General features: G+C 43.6%; 1 protein-coding gene across 1 annotated transcript in view; it reads right to left on the minus strand.

Annotated features, from left to right (window-relative positions):
- Positions 1–2,303: 2,303 nt before the first annotated feature.
- Positions 2,304–21,534, minus strand: part of unc5a (unc-5 netrin receptor A) — a 122,498-nt gene continuing 103,267 nt past the window's right edge. Inside the window, exons 9-16 of the mRNA XM_041048081.1 lie at positions 20,881–21,180; positions 17,684–17,771; positions 17,048–17,216; positions 14,577–14,810; positions 6,949–7,098; positions 4,981–5,145; positions 4,659–4,837; positions 2,304–2,469 (exon numbers count right to left, since the gene is read on the minus strand). Of these exons, the coding sequence (XP_040904015.1) occupies positions 2,304–2,469; positions 4,659–4,837; positions 4,981–5,145; positions 6,949–7,098; positions 14,577–14,810; positions 17,048–17,216; positions 17,684–17,771; positions 20,881–21,180 (1,451 nt within the window). The remainder of the gene's footprint in view (positions 2,470–4,658; positions 4,838–4,980; positions 5,146–6,948; positions 7,099–14,576; positions 14,811–17,047; positions 17,217–17,683; positions 17,772–20,880; positions 21,181–21,534) is intronic.

The following is a 21,534-nucleotide window of genomic DNA, read 5'->3' on the forward strand; positions in this document are numbered from 1 at the left end:
AAACTTTGGTTACCAAATCTGCTGATATACAGTATGCAAAGTGACAGCACACGGCTGGTTTAGAAAAAGTATTTACATATTACATATGACGATGATCCATTTCAACATGAAAAGATTCTGTTAAGGTGGTATCACCATTTTATCCGAAAGGGGCTTGATTCAAGGGTTTTGTAATATTGATAATAATAATAATAAAAAGTACAATTTTATTTCAAGTTGGCCAAGAGGAGCTGTGTTTCACGTGTTGAAAGAGAAGCTTAAGGAGTCAACAGGTGCTGAGATGCCATTTGAAACCAAGGACATGAAAAAGGAAACAAAAGAAAGACACACTCTCCTCCAACTAGAAGGAAACATAAATGTACATTCCAAATATCTGACAATCATAAAAGAGGCTCCAGTCAGTGTTAAAGGTCGAAGCCACAGGAGCTGGTGGGATGGGCTGTGCGAGCTGTTTGAGTTAGAGGGGATTTAATGAGAAGGGCTCTCTTCACAACTTTGAACAGACAACTTCACATGCAACCCTGAGGCAGACAGAGAGAGAACTATGGCTAATCTGGGATTGCTGACACCTTTTCAAAGTATAATTACTGAATCAGTGAACTTCATAGATACTCTGTATTTATGCTGTTGCCTGACTTGACAGATCCATTAAAAAAAAAAAGTAATAACCGTGTAAATTAATGCAAAGTGGCAAAATATCAAAATAAGCAAATGCGTAGCTGCAGTTTATAGTTTGTTTCATGAATGTGCTCGATCCCTTTTTTCGCCCTGCTGGCTAGAAATGACCAAAAAAAAAAAAAAGAAAGGAAAAAACCCTTTCAAAGCATCTTTTGTGAGCAGAGGCGTGACAATCTGAATAAGCCACTCTTAACTTTCTCTGAGAGACAGGCATTTCTCTGATGTGGAAATACTATTTGCCACACAGCAAATACAGATTTCCCACCAACATTGCCTTATGAATTATAGAAACAAAGCTGCGCAATTACCCTCTCCACGTGAGTAATCTGGAAAAGATTTTGAAGAATTTGCTGTCAGATTTTCTGTGGCAAAGTGCTCTGCATTATTCATACGGCATAATAAATCCCTTTTGGACATGTTTTTATGTTTAACGTCTTCTCCGCTACAGAATTAATGCAATCAAGGGGAAAATGTCCTTTCAGAAATTAGTTTTGACCACATTCAGTGTTCACGAATGCACCTAAGTAAATAAGGCCTTTCGGCCCTATGGCTCCTTCATTAGCTTGGAATTTGAAACAAAAAAAAAATGCCACAATGAACAATTGGGGAAGCTGTTGGACGGCTCAAAATCACAGGCTTTATATAGAAATGGCTTCTGAGATATGACTTCAGTGAAGATATTACTCGCTCCTCCCTTTATAAAAAAAAAGTTAAAAGAACCCAAACCCCACATATATATGGATTTAGAAGCAGGAAAGCTGCAAAGCGTCTCGTTGAATCAAGATGTCAAGACATTACATTCACTGTAGTGATACTGGCTGGACTAGAAAACACACAAACAAGAGGAGATGGGTTTTTTGGGGGGCTCTGACATACAATCTGTTTTAAACCTGCAAGTCCAGGATGTGCTACAAGCCGCCTTGTGTGAGTGTGTGTGTTTTAGGAAACTGATAATGACACACAGGAGACGTCCATCAGTATAGCGTCACTGAGGTTGGGGGGGGGGCGTTCAAAGACCCTGATGATCTTGTTGAAAACGTGTGAGATGATATCAAATAACGAACCTGCCAATTGCATATGTCGCCTGTTCTCTTGAACCTGAAATGACTGGCACCTTTTGTCACATCCCTTTTATTGATTATTTAATACATAAATTAAAAAAAAGAAAAAGATTCATTGAATTTGCAATATTGGACATTAGTCATAGCATTATGTTTGCATATTGCTCCTTGTTTGCCAGAGAAGGCTTATTTGTATAAAAGGCATGAAGTTAATTTAATGTGATCTTTAAAGTAGAACCAGGCTGTGGACTAATTTAACTTCAATCTTTGATGGAAAATAAAGGGTACTTTCTTAACTGAGCTCATGAATACATTTCCCCACACACCTAAACTCTACCTTTTCCCGCATTTGGTTTGTCATTTAAAGATTTCTGCGATGTTCAAAGGGACAAAAAAGGGACTCAATCCTTCACAAACCCTTTGCTATCTTCAGAAGTGAAGAAGAGGGACATTGGGACAGCTCTGCTCTTTGATTCCTGCTGCGGTTTATTGTTGTTGTTTTTTTTGTGTGTTGTTGTGTTGTGAACTTTTTCTTTACACCAGTCTCTCCACCTTTTTTCTGCGTTAGCACTCGCCATCAGAGACCAGGAATATCATGGCTTCCTGTTTGCCAATGTCAGCCATGACTGTGGCCAGCTGGTTGATGTTGCCGCTGTGGAAATGCTGCGCCTCCCACAGGTCCAGGATCACAGAGGTCGGGCTTGCTTTGGATGCAAAGAAACTCATGTGTCTGCAGAGAGGAGGAGAGAGGAGAGGAGAGGAGAGGAGAGGAGAGGAGGAGAGAGGAGAGAGGAGAGGAGAGGAGAACACAAAAATAACAGAGAGGAAACAATGAGACATTTTTATTAAATCAAGCGATGTGCACACATCAAAACAGACAGTCTCTCATTTTCTCTACACCAACAGAGTGTTAGGAAAACCTTTTCAGCGGATATTTTATTGTGCTACGGCTTCTTGTAACTCTGTCAATGTCAGGTTTTATTGTGTTATATTGCTACATCCCGATATGGCGTGTTGGAGCGCTAAGTAAAAAAAATGATGAAAGGTATAAAGAACACAGCCTGGCTCTTCAAACTTCCATCAAATACAGAATCTCGGGCAATTTTCATTTGAAGCTTAACAGCATAAGCCTCATTCCTCTTTATTTGATGTTGAAATTGGCCCCAAATCCCATACAGTAAATCCTATACGGACTTTCACTGTTAAGTCGGAAGTGACCTTTTCCATTTTAGGAGCAGAACCTTTACGATCAAACCCAATCAATGACAACAAAGCAGTGGCCCCAGCCAGCTGTATATTTGATGTTGAGTGGGACCTGATCTCCACGGTACCCGAAGATGCTTGTTTGATTTAATGGCCTTTTTCTGTACTTCAAATGTCTGGGGCCTTAACTGTTATGTAGAGCACACATGACATTAAAAAAAAAGAGAGAACAGTGTAAACTCTTGGCACAAAGGGGGATTGTGCTGTGTGAGTGTTTTTTTGCCTGGTTGGAGGGGGAGGGTGAGACAGGAAGCCCAAAAACGCCACCAAGTCCTTTTCACCTTGAGAAAGGTCAGAGTCCATTACTTCCTTTAGTATCTTCTGTTTGCCTACTGAAGCATTCTGCGATGGCTGCTTTGGCAGTACACACGCAGAGAACACAGCGTCACTCTGCTATTTTGAGTCAATTGGATTTTATAACGCATGCAGTCGTCCCTCTGCGTCGGCAGAGCACAACAAAGCGAAGTCTTGGGTCAAAAAACTGTCTGGGAATGAACCTCCGTGTCATTATTCAGATAAAAAAGACAGAGCTTAGCGTCCGACGTGTCAGCCCTGCTTATTCACCTTGCTGCGTGAAACACGAGCTTATCTTGTATGGCTCAGGCGCAGCCGTTTGCACAGTCTTGGGAGAAAAAGATCAAATAAAAGGTTCTTGGCATTTTTAAGTTTTATAGATTGGTCCCGTTCCGCTCAGTCTGAACACTTTACCCACACAGAGACAAACACAGAAATACAGCATGACAGAATGCCAAGGAGCTGCTGCCTTTTCAGGAAAGCATGTTGTTAAGGACAAGATCAAACAACAGAGCAGTTGTTCTTTCCTGAGGCCTAAATGAGAATTGATTACGTTGAGCAAAACATTGCTAATTGAACCTGTAGTGCATCAATTCAATTTGTGATTAATTGGGGTAAATAAAGTTGATTGGACAAATTAAGTGTACCTATTTGATTTCATTACAAAGTAGAAATTAAATTGGAGGATAAGGGATCAATGCCTGGCTCTGCTCTGTTACAGGTACTCCAGTGATAAAGTACAGTTACCGTGAGAACAAATTGGTCTGAGGTCGGCACAGATCCAAATCTATTCCATCTTTTTTTTTTTTTTCTTGCGCCACTGACGGACAGCTAGCTCGCTACCTTTCCAATTAAGCAGAATGTAGCAGGTACAAGTTTAGCTGCAGACTTTAAGCTGCTTACCTGTTCCTGAGAAAAAAAAAGGGGGGGGGGGGTTATGTCTCACAGAGATGATAGCTGTATCCATCAAGTCCACATTAATCCTGTATGTGAGCTGTATCAAAGGATTAGTTTGCCAAAGCAGAACCTTGTTTACCTGAACTTTAGGAAAAAACACTCGACTGTGGTTTTGCACTTTATGCTGATTGTTCAAAATTGCTGCAATTTCACAGTTACATTTTAACTTCTACATTAGTATGACCCTTCACAATCAGGGTGATTGTATGTCCATTATTTTCAACAAGCTGTGAAAGTACAGGCATTGTAAATATACTGCTGTGCAACCTCTATTCTCAAGGGGGGGTTCGGATAAATGGGGCTCTGCTGTATTTCTTAAGAGCTTTTGTGTAAGCTGCCTGTTCCGGCGTGTCCAACAATCAGCGATCAGATACAGCGGTATGGTATTGCACAGTTGGTATTTACCTCTCAAGTTTAAGTCTTTGTGCTAGCATTCTCCAGTCGGCTCCATTGGGACAGGGGGCATCCAGGCTGCTGCAGATCTTCTGCCTGATGAGGTACGGGATCTGAAAGGCGCTGGGCCCCGCCAGAGCTGTGGCGTTACTGTCCATTAACAGAAACTCAGAGTCCACAGCTCGGGTGTCCTGGTAGAAACGACAGCCACAGAGCACAGCTTTCCTCAGCACAGCATAAAAACAGCTCCTTTATGAAGACATGGAAATGCTGAATAATGGGTGGCTGTGTAATCAGTTGAAGCTCCTGAACGAGTACTTGTCCCGAACGTTACCTTGGCAATGTTAAAGTCGAGGCTAAAGCTCTGTCCCTCCCCCTCCACCTGCCACACACACAGCTGGCAGGTGAGCTCACAGGTGCTGAGGCTGAGCCGCTCCAGAGTGAACGTGCAGTGCAGGTACCGCTGGGAACCGTTCCAGATGTGGTAGAACGGGATCTCCTGCGGAAAGAACACGCAGCACACACAAACGGAAACGCAGCGGCACAGTCAGAACTGCATGTCTGATACACGCCATAACAGGACCGCCTGCCTAGAATACACAGAGATCGTCATTAATTACACTGACATAAGCTGTCATCGTTAGGTGAAAGTGGCTAAATATATCCGAGGCAGCGGACTGACAACACTTTGGTACGTTCAAGGAAAATACTGTGCTGTGCTTGACAAACACTTTCTGTAAAGGGAGTTAATAGGTGCCTGACCATCTGCAACCTAGATCTGTAAGAGACAACGCACCATATCTACAGTATATGTCTGGCATAAGAACTATTTTCTATTCATTACTTTCCAGTTGATTCAGCTTCTCTCCGCAGGTATGTTCAGTGTGCCGATGGTGTGAAACATCACACCTCTACAATGTATGTATCAATAATAAGTTCGAGTACTAGCACCGCGCACCACCAGGTTCTGTCTAGCAAATGGCTACCAGGCTGACAATTTCTATGGCTTTCTCTCTGTTGCTCCATATTCATGTCTGATTTGCATATCCCAAGGGGAGCAGAGAGGTAAGTCTGACATAAAAAAAAAAAAAAAAACACTAACTCCTCACTTCACCCTTGGTTCAACAGCTGACAAGAACTCAGTTTGAGATCGAAGTGGGGCTGCAGTACATCCTGCTAACCAAACAGGGGCACTGTTACCCAGGCAGATTATGTGACGGAGGGTTCTGGGTGAAACACACAAAAGTCTTCACGGGGCCCCAGGGAGACTAAAGGCCTTTTTTGACCGCACTGCTGAGAGGCGAATAACACTTCCAAATGAACAGGCACAGTCCAGAGGAATAAGCCTCTGTTCTGGGTGCATTGTTGCCGCTGCTGCTAGCTTGGCACAGCCTGTGTGTTCTTTGGGGAGCTCAGTGCTTACATAGTAACAGCCAGAACATTTTCTAGTCCTCTTTGAACGGCCCTTGTGTCTTGTCCCGTTGCTGGGCTGCAGTGCAGTGGGCCACGCAGGTGTGGGGGAGTGCAGCAGAGGTGGAGAGGTTCCAAGATTCAGGTTGCGAAGTTCCAGATATTTACATACTGCTCTATATTTCATCTGTGCTCCCTTTGAGAGAGCAGGCAGCTAGGATAATCAATCAGCTTGCAGCTCTGGGTTACTGCACACCCCAGCTCCAATATGCACACACATATATATATATATATACCTCGTGTGCACAACCAGACTAAAACATGCACACTTTAACCACAGGGTTGCGCGCACGCACACACACACATACACACACACACAGAGCCAAAAGGTCCCTCCGACTCCAACAAATGTCTTAAAGTTGCACACAGTGCCAAAAACGGAACTGTTATTAGACAGAGTCCTGCAGTAACAGACTGAAAAATACTCCTTTGTGTGAATCTTTAAAGTGATCAACTGAAGCCTAACCAAAACATAATTAAAACTCTGAACCAACTAAAATAAAAACAGCTTTCCAGAGAGATGACTGGACCATGAACCCTCATTAACAATGAAAAGTTGCTCCTGAAGAACTTTTGATTACTCTGTAACGCTGCTCTTGCCAACACGTACTCCACTCTTCTTTAATTTCTCTGGATGGCCTATTTAAAATAACTTGAGACGACGTGGATTTTAAATTGAGCATACAAAGGAACATATTAGAAAGCCCTATGAAAGCTAATCCACAAATTTGACAGATTCAGCGAGGCACTTGTATTACATCTCTGTGCTCTCGCTCTGATCTGGACTGACTCCCTGTCCCTGCAACCCACCCCCCATGGCCACCCAACACACCTGGTAGCCGGCTAGTAGCTTGCTCCTCCAGTGCGCCTGGGGCATGTCATGGATGGACAGGCGCAGGTTGTGGTAGCTGTCTTTGAAAAGCAGGACGTGAGGCTCGTCAATCAGCCGACCCCCGAGCTGCCGTTCCATCTGCATCACCTCCTGATGAAGGAGAGACAGAGGCGGGGAGAGGAGATGGGAGGCGTTGTTCAGAGGAAACACATTTACCCATCACACTTTACAGAGGTAAGGTTTCATGTTTACACTTTTTATGGTGCATCATTCACACACAAAGATGTACAGTTTGAAACAAGAATTTGTCTGCACGCACGCACGCACGCACGCACGCACACACACAGGCAGAAGCAAAAAGAATACACATCAAGAAATGTACGGTGCTGGGAACATACAAAAAAATTGGACTCACACCAACCAACACACATGTACACACACAAATACACAAGCACACAAAGCCTTGCTTGTTCACACATACACACACACACACACGCTGACAGAAACACAGCATGAGCATGAGGCAGGGGTACAGTACATCTTAGGACAGGAAGATAGTGTCCCTGCATGCGGCCGCAGCGGGCTGGACCAAACGCTTTAATGTCACCACAAGGTTGATCCCCTTCCTCAGTGTGCTTTCAGCAGCTGCATTAGCATGCAAATGCTGCAGCCACTCTGGCCTACTAGCTACCTGGGCTGTGATGAAGTCAGTGAACGAGCCATTAGTCAACTGCTCATTGTTCTCGCATGGCGAATCTCCTTAATTTCATTTTTGTTTTTGTGCCAGGAGAGATTTGTAAATGCATACTTAATATTTTAATCTCTGTGGGACTTGCTCAGTGGACCATTTGTTGCCATCCAAATGACCATCTGGAATGGGGATGATAATATCCGCCACATTTTTCTCTGATCTATCACTTCATTTTGAGCTTTGTGCTGAAAGAAGTCCTCAAGAATCCAGTCCTTTGGATGGTTGTTCACACGTGCTACTTCACACTCCAATCAGAGGAACATATTACAACAGATAAAAACAGTACTCTGAAAAAAAAAAGACCTCAGAAACAGGATATGTTCTTTTAATCTGTCTGAAGGGGGAAACAAGATGGCAGCTGAGGGAGAGCAGGCAGCCAGAATATGCCTTGGAGTCTAGGAGACGTATCTCGAAGACAACGGCTCCAAGAGAGAGATGTGTGTATAGATAGCGGCCATATGTTGAGCGCTGCGTGCCAGCATGGTTGCCCATGGTATGATTTCAGCAAAGACATCTAATTAAGGTGGAGAATGGCAGTAATTTCTATCTGCACAACACTGATTCAATTTTCTGCCCTCTTTCCCAGGAATGGGTTAGACTGATTCCAATTATAATGGAAAGGAAGCTGTTAATTATCCATTTGGAATCTCTACCTGCTTTTGTTATTTGATGTGCTCTCTCCTTCACTGAGTGAGCACTTTTCAGTTCAGCCCGAGAATTGAATTTCCATGTTTGCTCAGTGCATTGCCAATTTCCATGTTTGCTTAGTGCTTATCTCCATGTTAACATGAATATTATGCCCCCCTGCGATTATCTATCTCCGTTCCTGCATTTACATTGGTTTATTTTTTTCACCCAAACGCCACCAAAACATTAAAGAAGCACAACGATCTGACTGTATGTGGCTAGCTGGAATAATTTCCCTACTGTACTGCCACTCCAGAGCCTTGTGATGTTACCCAGCCCACTTACTCAGAGAGAGAAGGTCAGACAATGGCTCTGAATCAAAGCGTCGAGGTCTAATGAGTTAATAACAGGGGGCAGTGCATTCTCCGCAGAATTAAAAGCCCTCTGCTATTATGTCTCTTACGCAGACAAAAGGCACATTATGAGGGCTTCCAGAGAGGTTCATTTAACACAGTTCTTAAGCACAATTATTTGTTGGGAGCTATTAGCATTGCAAATCGGGGCTGGTGGACTTTGATCGGGTCTTTGACCTATAGCAGCAGATCTATAGGCCTGCAAGCAAGAGAAAGACTGCAGAATGCCAATTATCTTATTATCAACATCTAGCGACGAGAATACTAACTCGCCTGTCTAGCAGTTTGTCAGGTTCAAGGCTGACACGGCAGGATTACAATCAAACAGGGTCTAGGACGCGACACTCTGGTTACTTGACAGGGACACTGAGGTTACTGGGGGGAAAATAAGGCACACAGCGTGGGATGATACACTTGCTCCTTTACAGTGTTGCCATGCCCTCCCTTTCAAATGACAATGTCTTGCTTGTATATTGTTTGTGCGTGCCTGAGTGCCTGTGAGTGTGTGTATTAGCGTGTGTTTTTGTGCAGGATTTCAGCATATGTTCTGAACTGAGAGAATAATGGCCCTCTTTACGCCCCATTATCCTGTTAACAAATGACAGTGTGAGCGAGCTAATGGATGAGAAGCTAAATTTGACCATATTATTTACTCTTTCTGGGCGAAAACAATGCAAGGTTTTGAATTAGTTTATCAAATCACATATTAATCATCAACCGGGAGTTAAAATTGTGTTTCCAAGTTAAAAAAAAGAGCAGTTTCTCTTAGACACCCTGACCCTGTACAACTGTGGAAACATTAAGATGCATGAGATGGGCGAGAAGTTCAAGTACTGCAGGAGAAAAACCCCTTTTGTTCTGACGGAATTCGAGATAGCCTGTGGTGTGTGTGAAGACTGTGAATTTAGAGTCAGGCAGAGCCAAGACCACCCCCTGACATTCAATGAGGCTGGCTAAAGAGAGTGAGATAGAGAAGGGAGGAGTGAAAAGAGCAGGGGCAAGAGAGAAGAGAGACAGAGGCAGCTTAACATTTGTGTCTCCAGGTCACTAGAGTGGCCAGCTTTAGCAGGAGAGATAACAGGATTACTGCAATCATGGCCACAGTTTTCTATGACTTCAACCCCCTTCCCACCCTCACTCATCTCTCCCACCCCTCTCCTCGCCCATCCCCTCATCCTCTCGGCTTGGACCACAGCTGGGACTGTGATGGACTGGGGACGAGGCTCCACCGGGAAACAAGAGACACTCACACAGCTAATCTCTTCGGGCTGGTGCTGACAGAAAGAGGTTAGTGGCTGCACCAAACAAAAACAGCCATTCGTCGGATGCAGAGCAGAAACACTCTAAACAAGTCAGAGTATTAGCAGAGGCCTGCATATTTTATACTATGATATTATGTATAACTGGACTGGTTCAAAGCTACAGATTAAAATATTTGACTTTCCTCAAAGCAAGGTCAAGCTCTTACATGTGGTCTTCCATTGTTCAGGAGTGCTGTGTAATAAACTGATTAACTTAACTGGCTCTGACAGGGATTATAACTTGTGTTTGATCAGTTAATTAGTCAAGCTACGTGTCATCTGAAACACAGAGCGATACACAGGCTTTAATATTCTCATAAACCCGTCCTCACCCCCCCACTCTTAGCAATGTTGCGTCCTCGTGTGTTTAAAAATGTGCATTCATAGCTAGATGATCCATTTTCAGAGCTGCTCTTTTCAGGCAAATGCATTTGTTTATAGAGAGTAGCCTGGCTATGTGGGCTCCATAAATCTGTGTATTTGTCAGCAGGATGTGACAGGCTTTTCCTCTCTGACTGAGAGTCTATCAGTCTGAGCTCCAGTGGCCGTGCCCGCTACAGTCAACTCTGATTAATAACTACAAATAGAAGGGACTTGTCTGCTCAGTTATAAATGGGGACTGTGTTTGCTAGGGAAAAGATGCACATTCTGCCTGATAAATCACAGAGCAGTACAGGAGAAAACAGCACATAGGAACACAGAAATATAATATGGAAACAATTTCTCTGCTGGGCACAGTGATAAAGCTGACTGTCTTGTTTTCCTTCATGCCAGCAATTACAGGGCTATGCTCTTCTGTTTTTTGGGCTTTTTTTTTCTCTTTTTCCTGGAATTCCTTGCCAGTAACTATTCTGATGGAGGGATCACAAAAGCTGTGTGTGTGTTAGACCGTGTACATGCTGGTCTCCTCTGATACATGAAAGGAAAAAGTTTGCTTGATGCTCAGGACCTAGCAAGCAAACGTCATAGTGGGAGCACATAAACAGTTTATGAGTCCTTTTAAACGCAAATAAGAATAATAGCTTGAGGTCAAACACTGTAAAAAGATTCCAGGAGCCACTATTTAACCAGTCAGACATCAATTAAACAGCCATTTAACACCCGAACATGCATTTTTACAATCAAGAGGCAGAAAGCTGAATGTATTGGCCCCATTACATGAATATTGATGAAAGAGTAAATTCTGTTGTCTGAAATACAATGCTTAGAGCACAAGGGGAGTTAGCTCAAATGATTTTTTTCACAATTTGAGCCCACGCTGAGCATTTGGAAAACTTCATGGCCATTAAATGTCCCTTTAAACTCACTAGAAAGATTATGCAACAAGACTACCACGTTCACCATTTTAGTTTACTATGTCAGCATGCTAACATTTGCTAATTAGTGCTAAACACAAAGTAGCTGTGGTTGAAGGGAATGTCATTTTGCAGGTATTCGGTCATAAACCAAAGTATTGGACATGTTAAAATTGTGACCTGATGATGGCGCTAGAGAGGAAGTCAAACATTCATGACAATTCATTCTCTCTGCACCGTGGAAACCCACAAAAAAATCACGGAAACCCTTCCAGTATTCTGGGAAGACAGACTGATGTCAAGACTCTAACATGGCTACGAGAAATTCCCACACAGATTTTTATTACAATATCTAGTATTATGGTGTCTCAAAAAATCTCCAGCTCAATACAGAAAACCTGATTTGTGCTTCACCTTCTGTAAAAAATAAACATGACAGAAAGTGGGTGGTTTATAAATCATTCTACATGGGTTTTTTTTGTTGTTTCTTTCTTTCTTTTTTTTTTTTTTTTGTTAAACGGTACAACAACACAACCTTTACAAAACACAGACATGTGGGTGTAAAGGAAAAACATTTAGTTGGACTGTCAATAAACAGCAAAATATTTTGTTATTGTTCCACTATTCAAACAGGGATTATGCTCAGTGGAAAAACATATTGAGTATTTTATCCTCCGTACCAAAAGGTGACAGATTCTGAATATCACAGCTAAATATAAAAAAAAGTAGCTGCACCATATTCCTATCCTAAAAAGACACCTTTGTCGGCACCCTTCCAGTTTAATTAGATGTTGGTGTTAGGTCTATCTCTGTACCTCGGAGTCGGAGGTTTGGTTCGCTGCAGGTGTTTCAATCAGTAGTGGGATGGCAGAACATCAGTGATGCTATCCCACAGGTCTAGCTGGGAACAACCGAGTGCACAGCGAGGGTGCTACCAAACGCCGATCATGTCTCCTCTGCTGCTGTGCCAGCCTTGGCTGGGCCCATCAAGAGTGGGACACACATTAAATATTAACTTAATTGGTCCCAGCAGAGCCCTGCTAACATACTGCAAGCATCAGACGGAAATGTCACTGTTTCCCCAGAGCCCCCGCACACTTAGGATCAAAGACAATAACACTGGTTCTAATCTGCTGTAATTGGGAGATAAGAGATTGCATGGTACAGCGTGCATGCAAGTGTGCCTGTGTTTGTGGGTGTGTGTATCTGTCAGTCTCGCTGATGGAAGCTTGTCAGAGCAGACTGACAGCCAGAAATGGGACTGGAGAGAAAACCTCCAGTTCTTCCTGTCACTGAACAGCCAACAGAAAAGGCGCAGAGATGCCTTTTCTGTTCGTTGTTTTTTTCATCTCCCCGCATGGAAAGTTGACTTCTTGTCTGAAAAAAAAAGAGGCGCAGTGCCTTAGCAGGCTGCAAGTGCTGTCATAAAATTCACATGTGCTGAAGGTGTACTGTACATCTACTCAAACATAAAAAATGCTGCTGTGCCACTCCGCCGTACCTCCTACTGCTGCTCCACCACTGTTCCACACAACAATTAACTCTAATGGTAGCCGTAGTGAAAGTCTAATCATAAATGGTGCATTTTAAAGATAGTGATTAGTGATTAGACTGAACCTCTCCAGGGAAGTTTAATCTCCACTCAAAGTGGTTAATGTACTTGCTAAATGAACTGCTCCCTCCATAATAGCACCAAGAGCAGTGTGAAGTCAAGATTACTAAACAGTGTGGGCCACGTTCTAAATCACTCACTAAAAACTACAAAACCCTGGAGATGCCGTGGCTTACCACAGGACCAGGTTGTGTGTGAGACGGGGAGCTAATGCACTCAAGGGCGTCGAGGGAGCCGCAGAGTATGGCAGCACAAGTGCTGGAGTCAACAAGCTCAGATGTCCTTTTCCTGGCTAAGAGAGCGGGAGAATAGCATAACAAGAGCTAGCCAGAGGGAGAGACAGAGAGAGAAAGAGTTTTTGTGCACCAGCAGCCTTCCTGCATCCAACACAGGACACACAAGGTCATTTCAACAGTCACACTGCAGCAAAACCTCACTGGGTCACCCAATGATCTGAATATATAAAGAGAGCCCTACCATTAGAACTGCTTCGATAGCGAGTAAACAAAAAAAAAAAAAAAAAAAAAGCACACCCCTGTACCATCTTTACCTCATTTATGGTACATTTTAGATTTATTCCTACACCAGAACACAGTTGAATGTCAGCCAGCAATTTCCCTGAGCACTCCTGCTAACATGCAATAGCTGTCAGAAACAGAGAAAGATAGCAGCAGGGGCAGAATTGAACCACAAAAAGACAGATGTAAGCTAGGAGGTTTCAGTAATTCCCACCCCACAGCTAGAGCCTGTGAGCAGTTCTCATCTAATCTTCAGCTCCCTGAATGTGAGAGTGCTAATTTCAGCCCGAGCCCCCTGCGCCTCACATTGTTTATGTCCCACAGCCATCCATAGATTGTGCCGATGGCGAACTTCTTCACGGGGAGGTCAGCCATTACAGCCGGCAAAAGTGGACTCGAGTGGGAAGTGGCACTTGTGGCTGTGGGTGGTGTCAGACGAAAGGGAGCAGCTTGGAGAGAGAAAGAGAGGTGTGGAGAGAAAGAGAGAGAGAGGGGGAGAGCACGGGGGTTGCTGGGAAAAGACTGGGACGGGCTCTCCTTTTAATTTACTAATTAACCATGCAAATGAAATCTTAACAGGCTACTCAGAGGCAGTCCTCGGGGGAGAGAGGAAGGCATTAGTGCTTGATTATACTCCGTCCACGTGGAGCACAAAAAAAAGAGAAGCGAAATATGCTGTTGAACAAAGTGATGGGAAACTTCTTGGCCCACGGCAGCCAAGCAGAACCACTGACAGCATGAGAGGAATGAAATATCTTTGGAGGCATGCACGCAAACACACACAGAGACTGTACAGACTAACATGATTAACCTGGACATATGCATTGTTTCAATAAACTCGGGGGGAGCATCAGCTTCACAAATCACACATTCTTGAACTGCACATGGTGTAATCAAGCCTGCAGTATTGTTAAATTTACCATGGCTATGCCTAACTCCTACATGATTCCTACTAACCTTCCAATGTGACAGACAACGCTATTACACATAATAGCCTACCTATCACTCAGCTGATGTGAAACCACCCGATCCATGCAATCTCAGGCCTGAGAAACCGCCATCCAAACAGAATAACAGGATAACAGGCAGGGCTGCATTTGTCACAATTTACCTTGAAGACGTCCTGTGTGTCGTCCATGCAGTACACCCTGATGTTGTACTCCAGCGTGGAGCAGTACGCGTCGGAGAAGAGCACCAGCCTCAGGCGCTTGGCAGCGCCCATGTGCAGGGACTCTCCCACCAGGGCGAAGGTGCCCAGCTGCTCAGAGAACAGCCGGCACGTCTCGGCCTCAAGCTGGCAGTAATAGGGCTCAGACACCAGTTCTTCCCCCATCAGCAGGACGTCCTGGTGGAGGCGAGGCAGAGAAAAAAACACAAGGTGTGGATGGAAGGTCAAGCACCCAATTAATATAGGAGGGAAGTAATGTGTTTGCCTGGGCACCAGATATGTGTATGTGTGGGTTTGTAAAAGGGTTCTTAGGGAAGTGGCTTGGTGCGGGGACACGGCCCTAAACTCTATTCCTCCTGCTGTGTGACAAAGTAACATCTAAGCTAAAGGTCTTTAGAGTAATGTTACATAAGTGTCTGGGTAACAGTTTGGATCAGGAAAAAAAAGAGGATTCTTTGTTCTTGCTTCCAATTCCCTTTTCACCGCAGTATGCTTAGTCCATGCTGACACAAAGACATACATCTGCTCATTCAAAGACACACATCCTATAGAACACCATCAGTTTACTTAATAATGCATGAACGAGGTACTCAATTGACATGAAAGGAGACTCGAATAGATTACTGGCAAGAATAGATGGTTCTGGAGAAAGAAAAGACTGCGGAGGTGCAGTAAATATCGGATTATTGGGATTTCCGGAATTTCCTTCAGCCTCTGAGATTTGTTAAGAAAGGTGAAAACAACTTGCCAATTTATCTGCAAAACCACACTGTTGTCTGAGGAAGAGTGTTAAAAAGAAAAAAGTAAAAAAAAACAAACAAACAAAACAAAACATGGCAACAGGCAAAACCAAGAATTAATTGGTTCTGTAATTTGCCAAGGATGAAAAACAGGACAAATTTAACTGTGTCGGAGAAGCAACATTTCCGTTTTTCTTGCTTTCTTACAGAGCTGAAATGCTGTATCACAACTGCATCCCGATAATAAAAAAAAATGACAGACTTGTGAAAATATCCCATCACAGTAGAGGATAGCTTTATGAGATAATTCCACTGCTCTCTGGGCTAATTTGATGGGGACAAATTGGACCCAAGGTGACAACATTTTCTCTAAAATCCCATCATGGTAGTTGACTGACTCTTCCCATTAGCCAATCAAGCTGAAGAGTGCATTCTGCCTGCCAAATGCCCAGTGAGCCCCTCTAGGATCGATTCAACCAGACACCATCTACATCAATAGAATTAGTATTGACACGATTCATTTGCTATGCAACCACAATGGAGTCTCACTTTTTCATCATCTTAATATTTCTTCGAAGTGGAGCAGAGAGTGAGGTGGCTCAATTACACCACTGAGCGCTCACTCTACAAGCAATTCATTTCTCTTACTCTTCCCGCTTCTGCATGTCCATTTTCCCCGTCTCTTTATGTCTTCCTCGTCTTTCCTGAGCCATATTTCCAATCTCCCACTTATTCCAATCATTCCTCTACATCTACATTACCTGCTTGTCCACTTTGCCTTTCCCTCTTTGTCTCCTTTCTTTCAATTTGCCTTCCCTTCACAAGCTCTGTGCTTGTTTCCACTCTCATTCTCTCGTCCACCTGACACTTTTTCCTTTGGTGGCCGCGCAGTCAGGCCGTTGGGCTATATTTGGTCCGGCCGATGATTAAAAGTGCTGGTCTAACCTCTGCCTCAGACAGGCCAATCCATCCCACAGACACCCCACCGCCGCCACACATGGGAAGGCTGAATAATTTATGCACAATATCGAACATGAAAGAAGACCTACTAACACCTCAAAGCCCACCAGCACCCTTTCCAATCTCTCTGGATTGTTGAGATGGGTATGCTGCCTCAAACCGTGTTTGTTTGCGTGGGTGTGTGTGTGTGTGTGTGTGTGTGTGTGTGACACCAAAGGTTCTTTCCAACTCCATCCTATTGGAGTACGGCAGTTCTGGTTACTTTCAAATTTCATGGGCAGAAAAATGGGGAGAGAACTCTGTAATTGGAAGCAGTGGTCAAAACTGGTCAAGGAGCACTCAGAAGAGTACTTTGAGGATCAGTAATTTGCTTAGAGAATTTCTGTTTTGAGAAACATGTTGCCTAGCAACTCTTGAGCTGGAGAGAGCCGGTGCTTCCGGGCTTTTGTTCCAACCCAATGAGAAAACACCTGATGGTCAATATAATTTAAACCCTATGGAGTGAATGAGTGCTGGGCCAGAACTACAACTGCTACACTGCACTGAGTGCTTTCCAGTGCATGTTTCCAGTTTCCAGTCTCCAGTCACTGCTGAGCACGTGTGTACTTTTTCAAGGAACGCTCTCAGTGAGTTCAGTAAGACTTTACAAATTCACTGGATGGCAACTTTGTCTTTCTACCGAGGATTTGTGCTAGAGTTATAGTGCTGTCTCACCTCCCAAGCGCCCTCATAGTTCTGCTTCTTGAGGCGGACGGCCCAGTTATCGAGGCATGCGTCAGAGCAGTGGTCCATGCTGAGGATAACTGGCCGGCTCAGGACCACCCCTGGAGGGCCACAACTCACAACGGGGCTGAGCAGGGTCTGGCAGCCGGCCAGGGGCAACCTACACCAGGGAGAGAGGACAGAGGGAGGGGAATGAATCGGGATCAAGAGCTTTTACTCATCGAGTTATTAGTGAGAATTTACTGGTCTCTTGTAAGCAGGATATGATACTGGCACCTCTGCAAATTATCTAGCAGCTGTAACAGAGAATAATGAAAGCATGCTGGACTCACTGACTGGCTGGACCAAGTTGTGATGACTGAGTAATAACATAACACTATCGCAGCACACTGCAATGGCTGTGCCTTCAGAGACTGAATGCAAGCGTGCCAGATAAACAGTGTTTTCCAAACAATTCATTTAATTTAAATAGTGCACATCCTGGTAAAAGGCTATGTTATTTATTTACATCCCTCCTACACAGTGCAGACTCTTAAGCCTTTCCTAATGGAACAGTAGAGCATCAAAACAAACAGCCTAGTGGCATCCAGGGAAGACTGCCAGTTAGGCAGTGTTAAAGAGACCCACCTTAAATCTTCCTTCCTCTGAACAGTGAGATAAATCTCATAGATCTTTCCTCTGGGGATGGCCTCGGGAGGAATGAGCAGACTGATTCCTAATGCAAATAACAACAAAGGGAGAGAGGGGGGGTAAGGAGGATGTGGGGGGGACAGGCTCATTTGTTCTCACTGAACAACACTTTTGTCATCTCACAAAGGAAGCCAGCCCACTCAACAAAACTGTACGGCTGCAAAAAAAAAAACAAAAAAAAACAAAAAACAAAAAACAAATCTATTCTGAAGGTCAGAGGCAGCCTCCGTCAGGTGCAGTAGATGCAAATCTCTGCACCGGCAGGCGAGGCGGCACACGTCCCCATGGTCAACAATTAGCTGAGACAAAAGCGCACACTGCATCGCAGTTTAAATGTCCTCCGTCTGCCACCAAGTAGATAATTGAGACCATGGAACAGACTACTCTAGGAAAATTGCACTTCCCCAAGAGATGGAAGGAATGTACCTTGGAGAATAGAGAGAACTATTGAGGTAGTTTGAGTGTTGTGGCATTTATGTTGTGATTCTCATGCCAAATCAGCCACTTAGAGTCCTATTTAAAATGTAGCACAAACAGTGCCTATGTGACACAATCTTAACAGTCCGTGGATTGTAAACTGGGTCTGTTCACTATAAAAACATCTGTTTGAATAAGGCGAAGGTGCCTGAACGCTCAGAGCCTTGTCTGAATCTATAAACCATGTCTTCCATGTGCCCGCTCTGAAAATGTGCTAAATGACAGTATATCTCCCCTGAGTGGATGCATGCGAGTGCAGCGTTTTTTTTTTTCTTTCATTCTGTGTCTCAATGAGAAGATGGGTGCCAATGCGTGGTATAGTCTACATGGCTTTGAGTTAATCTATGCATAAAATATCTGTAAAAGAGCAGAACAGAAACAAAGAGAAGAGACAGAAAGAGACAGAGAGAGAGAGAGAGAGAGAGAGAGAGAGAGAGAGACTGATGGCAAGGAAAACAGGAAAAAAAAAAAGACCTTTCCTCCCACAAGATCCTGCCGTACTGGCACTGTCACCGGCTAATCTGGACAGCCTACAATGAGTCAAGTGAAAACACTGTCCTCCAGTATAATTATATTAACTCTGTACTCAGCTAATGTGAAGAGGGGAAGCAAAATAGGGGACTAATGATAGTGGACATCTTATATCTTTTATAAGACTAATCTTTAATGGACTCTTTCTGTTCCTCTGTCTATGCTCTTAGCACACAACTGACACTTGGGCATCAGCTACAAATTCAACCAGCTCCGTCATAAGCGAGGAGCCTAATTGGAATAATTTGTACTAGGTTTTATTCCAGGAATCTTTCAAAGCAGGATATATTTGCCACGCATTTTGTAGGTAGTAGAATTTATTTTTATGCTTCATGCTGTGCAGCATAGATGGTGGTCATTGTATTTAATTTTTGGATTAGTCACTTTTGAGATAAACAAGTGACCCTTGCACACACAATCCACCTTAATCACAAGCCATTCGTGTGGTTCTGCGGTCTCATCTCGCTCCTTCTAATGGTTGTAAACTAATTTGTATCGCAGACAGAAATACAGCCTGTGCACTAAGCTGTTTTGTATGAAGCACTGAAACACTTTTATGTGTGGCATCCTGGTGCAAACCTATTAAGAAACCCACACGCACCAGATTTAAAGGCTGGATGGTCTGGGTCGGCTTCAACGAGACAGTGAGACATTTATGGGACTCAGCTGTTACTGATAAATTCTCCTTGTTAATGTCCAGTCACGGGCATTAAAGCAGGTGTAATAAAAGTTTCTGTAAATGTTCTTTTTTTTATGTAAGAGCAATGACAATCTATGAAATGTGCAATGTGAATAAAACTGACTGGTTCTCAATATTTCTCAATTTAGCAGCAGATGTTAAACTGCTTAGATGGAACTTTTCTGGTTTGTTTGAAGTATAGCAGCAAACAGAACATCCTGTAGAGGATAACTGAAATCTCCTTGTCCTTACACAACACAGACTTGTGCAGACTAATGCTGTGTCTCCTGAAACAATGTCTGAATAAAACTGTCCTGCACTTTAACTGTCCAACTTCGACATCATAAAGGTTTTTACTGTAGGAAACAATAAACTGGTCCGGACACAGAACAAAATTATACATTGTTTATGTTGTTTTAGTTCTGGTCTGTTTCCTGTTTCCTTATTACAAATGAACCCAGAGCTGTAAACAGAAAAAATCACCTACTGGCAGGCAGCTCATCGATCTGACACTTTTGGTGGACTGTCATCGACCAGCATCATTAGCGCTACATGGACTGACACTAGTTCAAGATGCACTTTACTGCACTGTACGTGTTTTATTTTCTTTATTTATTTTTGTCTCCTCTGCTGCCACAAAGAGCTCCCATAAAAAAAAAGATTAAGAGCATTTTCATCTCAAAAGTAGACCTCATGTCATAAAACACTGAACAGAAGAGAAGAGTCTTCTACTGTAATATTGCACTGTATAGTGCTGTTGTGGGAATAGTCACTGTATAGTCCCCTCAAATGTGCTGATGAGCATCCATGTTGCCGTGGTTACCAAATGATCCTGCATAAATACATACTTTACGTTGCTTATGTAGATTGTTTCCCTGCCAGTTCTGATGGTCAGCAGATTGATTTAATGTTTCAGAGTTTCCTTGAACTGCTTTGAACAAAGAGGTTAGGTGACCAAGGAAACAAGAACCAAAGTTGTGTTTTAGCTCTGATCTGGTTCAATGGTCACGCTACTTGTTCACAAAAGCAGGAGCTGGAGGCTTGAAGTAATGTGACACGTGAAAGCAAAGCAGGCCGACCACAGGATTTAAAAGAAAAAGCCTGCTTTTGCACATTTGTCAGTGTTTCTCTATTATTTTCTCATTGATCTCTGTGTGACCATCAGAGAAGGCTGTTTATGTGCTACTCTTATGTTGCAGTAATATGCTGCATGACTTGATGTCATTTGATTTCCCCACATGGGTACATTATGATACAGGATGACCACCAATGAATGGTGGGGTCCCATGAATGAGTTAACTGTTAATCCATATGACTTTATGTTTACAGCTCATGGTTGGTTTATGAGAACATGAACTGGATTAGAATTAGAAGGCAGCATCATGTCTTTTGGTTCTCCGTCCAAACCAGCTGAACTGAACTACAGGAAACTAAAAGAGGAACCAACCTGTGTTGGGGATGGTCAGCCTCCCTCCGAGGAAGTTGAAGGTCCCATAAGAGGTGTTAGCCACATCGCGTGGCAGCGTTTTGAAGTAGCTCTGAGTGGACAGCCTGCTCACAAACTCAGCAGGGTCTGAGTTAAGCTTGCCATTGTGCAGAGTGTGCGAGCCGTTGGGGAGCGGGTCCAGCAGAGGCCCGTTGGTCATAGAAAACTTCCCGGTGGTGTCGTGGCGAGAGCGCAGGGTGCCTTGGTAACTGGTGGTGGTGGTGGTTAGATCAGGCTGGATGGTGAGCAAATGGGAATTCTCTGTTTAAATAATAAAAAAGAAAACAGACAAAAAGCAAATGTGTGAATCTCCATGAGTGGAATGCGGAAGGGGGGAGGTGGGGGGGGGAGGTTGGGGGGGTTGGTGGTGTTTCATACATCACAGAGACACTCACACTCTCTAAAGCTGTCGCAACACACACAGAAAACTGAAGCAAACACAGGAAAAGACACATGGTGCAGAGAACAGAACACTCACACGCACAGATTCTTGACAATACACAAACACAAATTCCACCCAAATCCAGTCAATTCCCCTCCCCTCGCTCTCTCTATCTCTGTCTGTCTCTTTAGCAACCACACAATCAATTCCAAACAGAACTCAGATACAGCTTA

The sequence above is a fragment of the Toxotes jaculatrix genome, chromosome 10 (assembly GCF_017976425.1).
Source record: "Toxotes jaculatrix isolate fToxJac2 chromosome 10, fToxJac2.pri, whole genome shotgun sequence".
Classification (NCBI taxonomy): Eukaryota; Metazoa; Chordata; class Actinopteri; family Toxotidae; genus Toxotes; species Toxotes jaculatrix.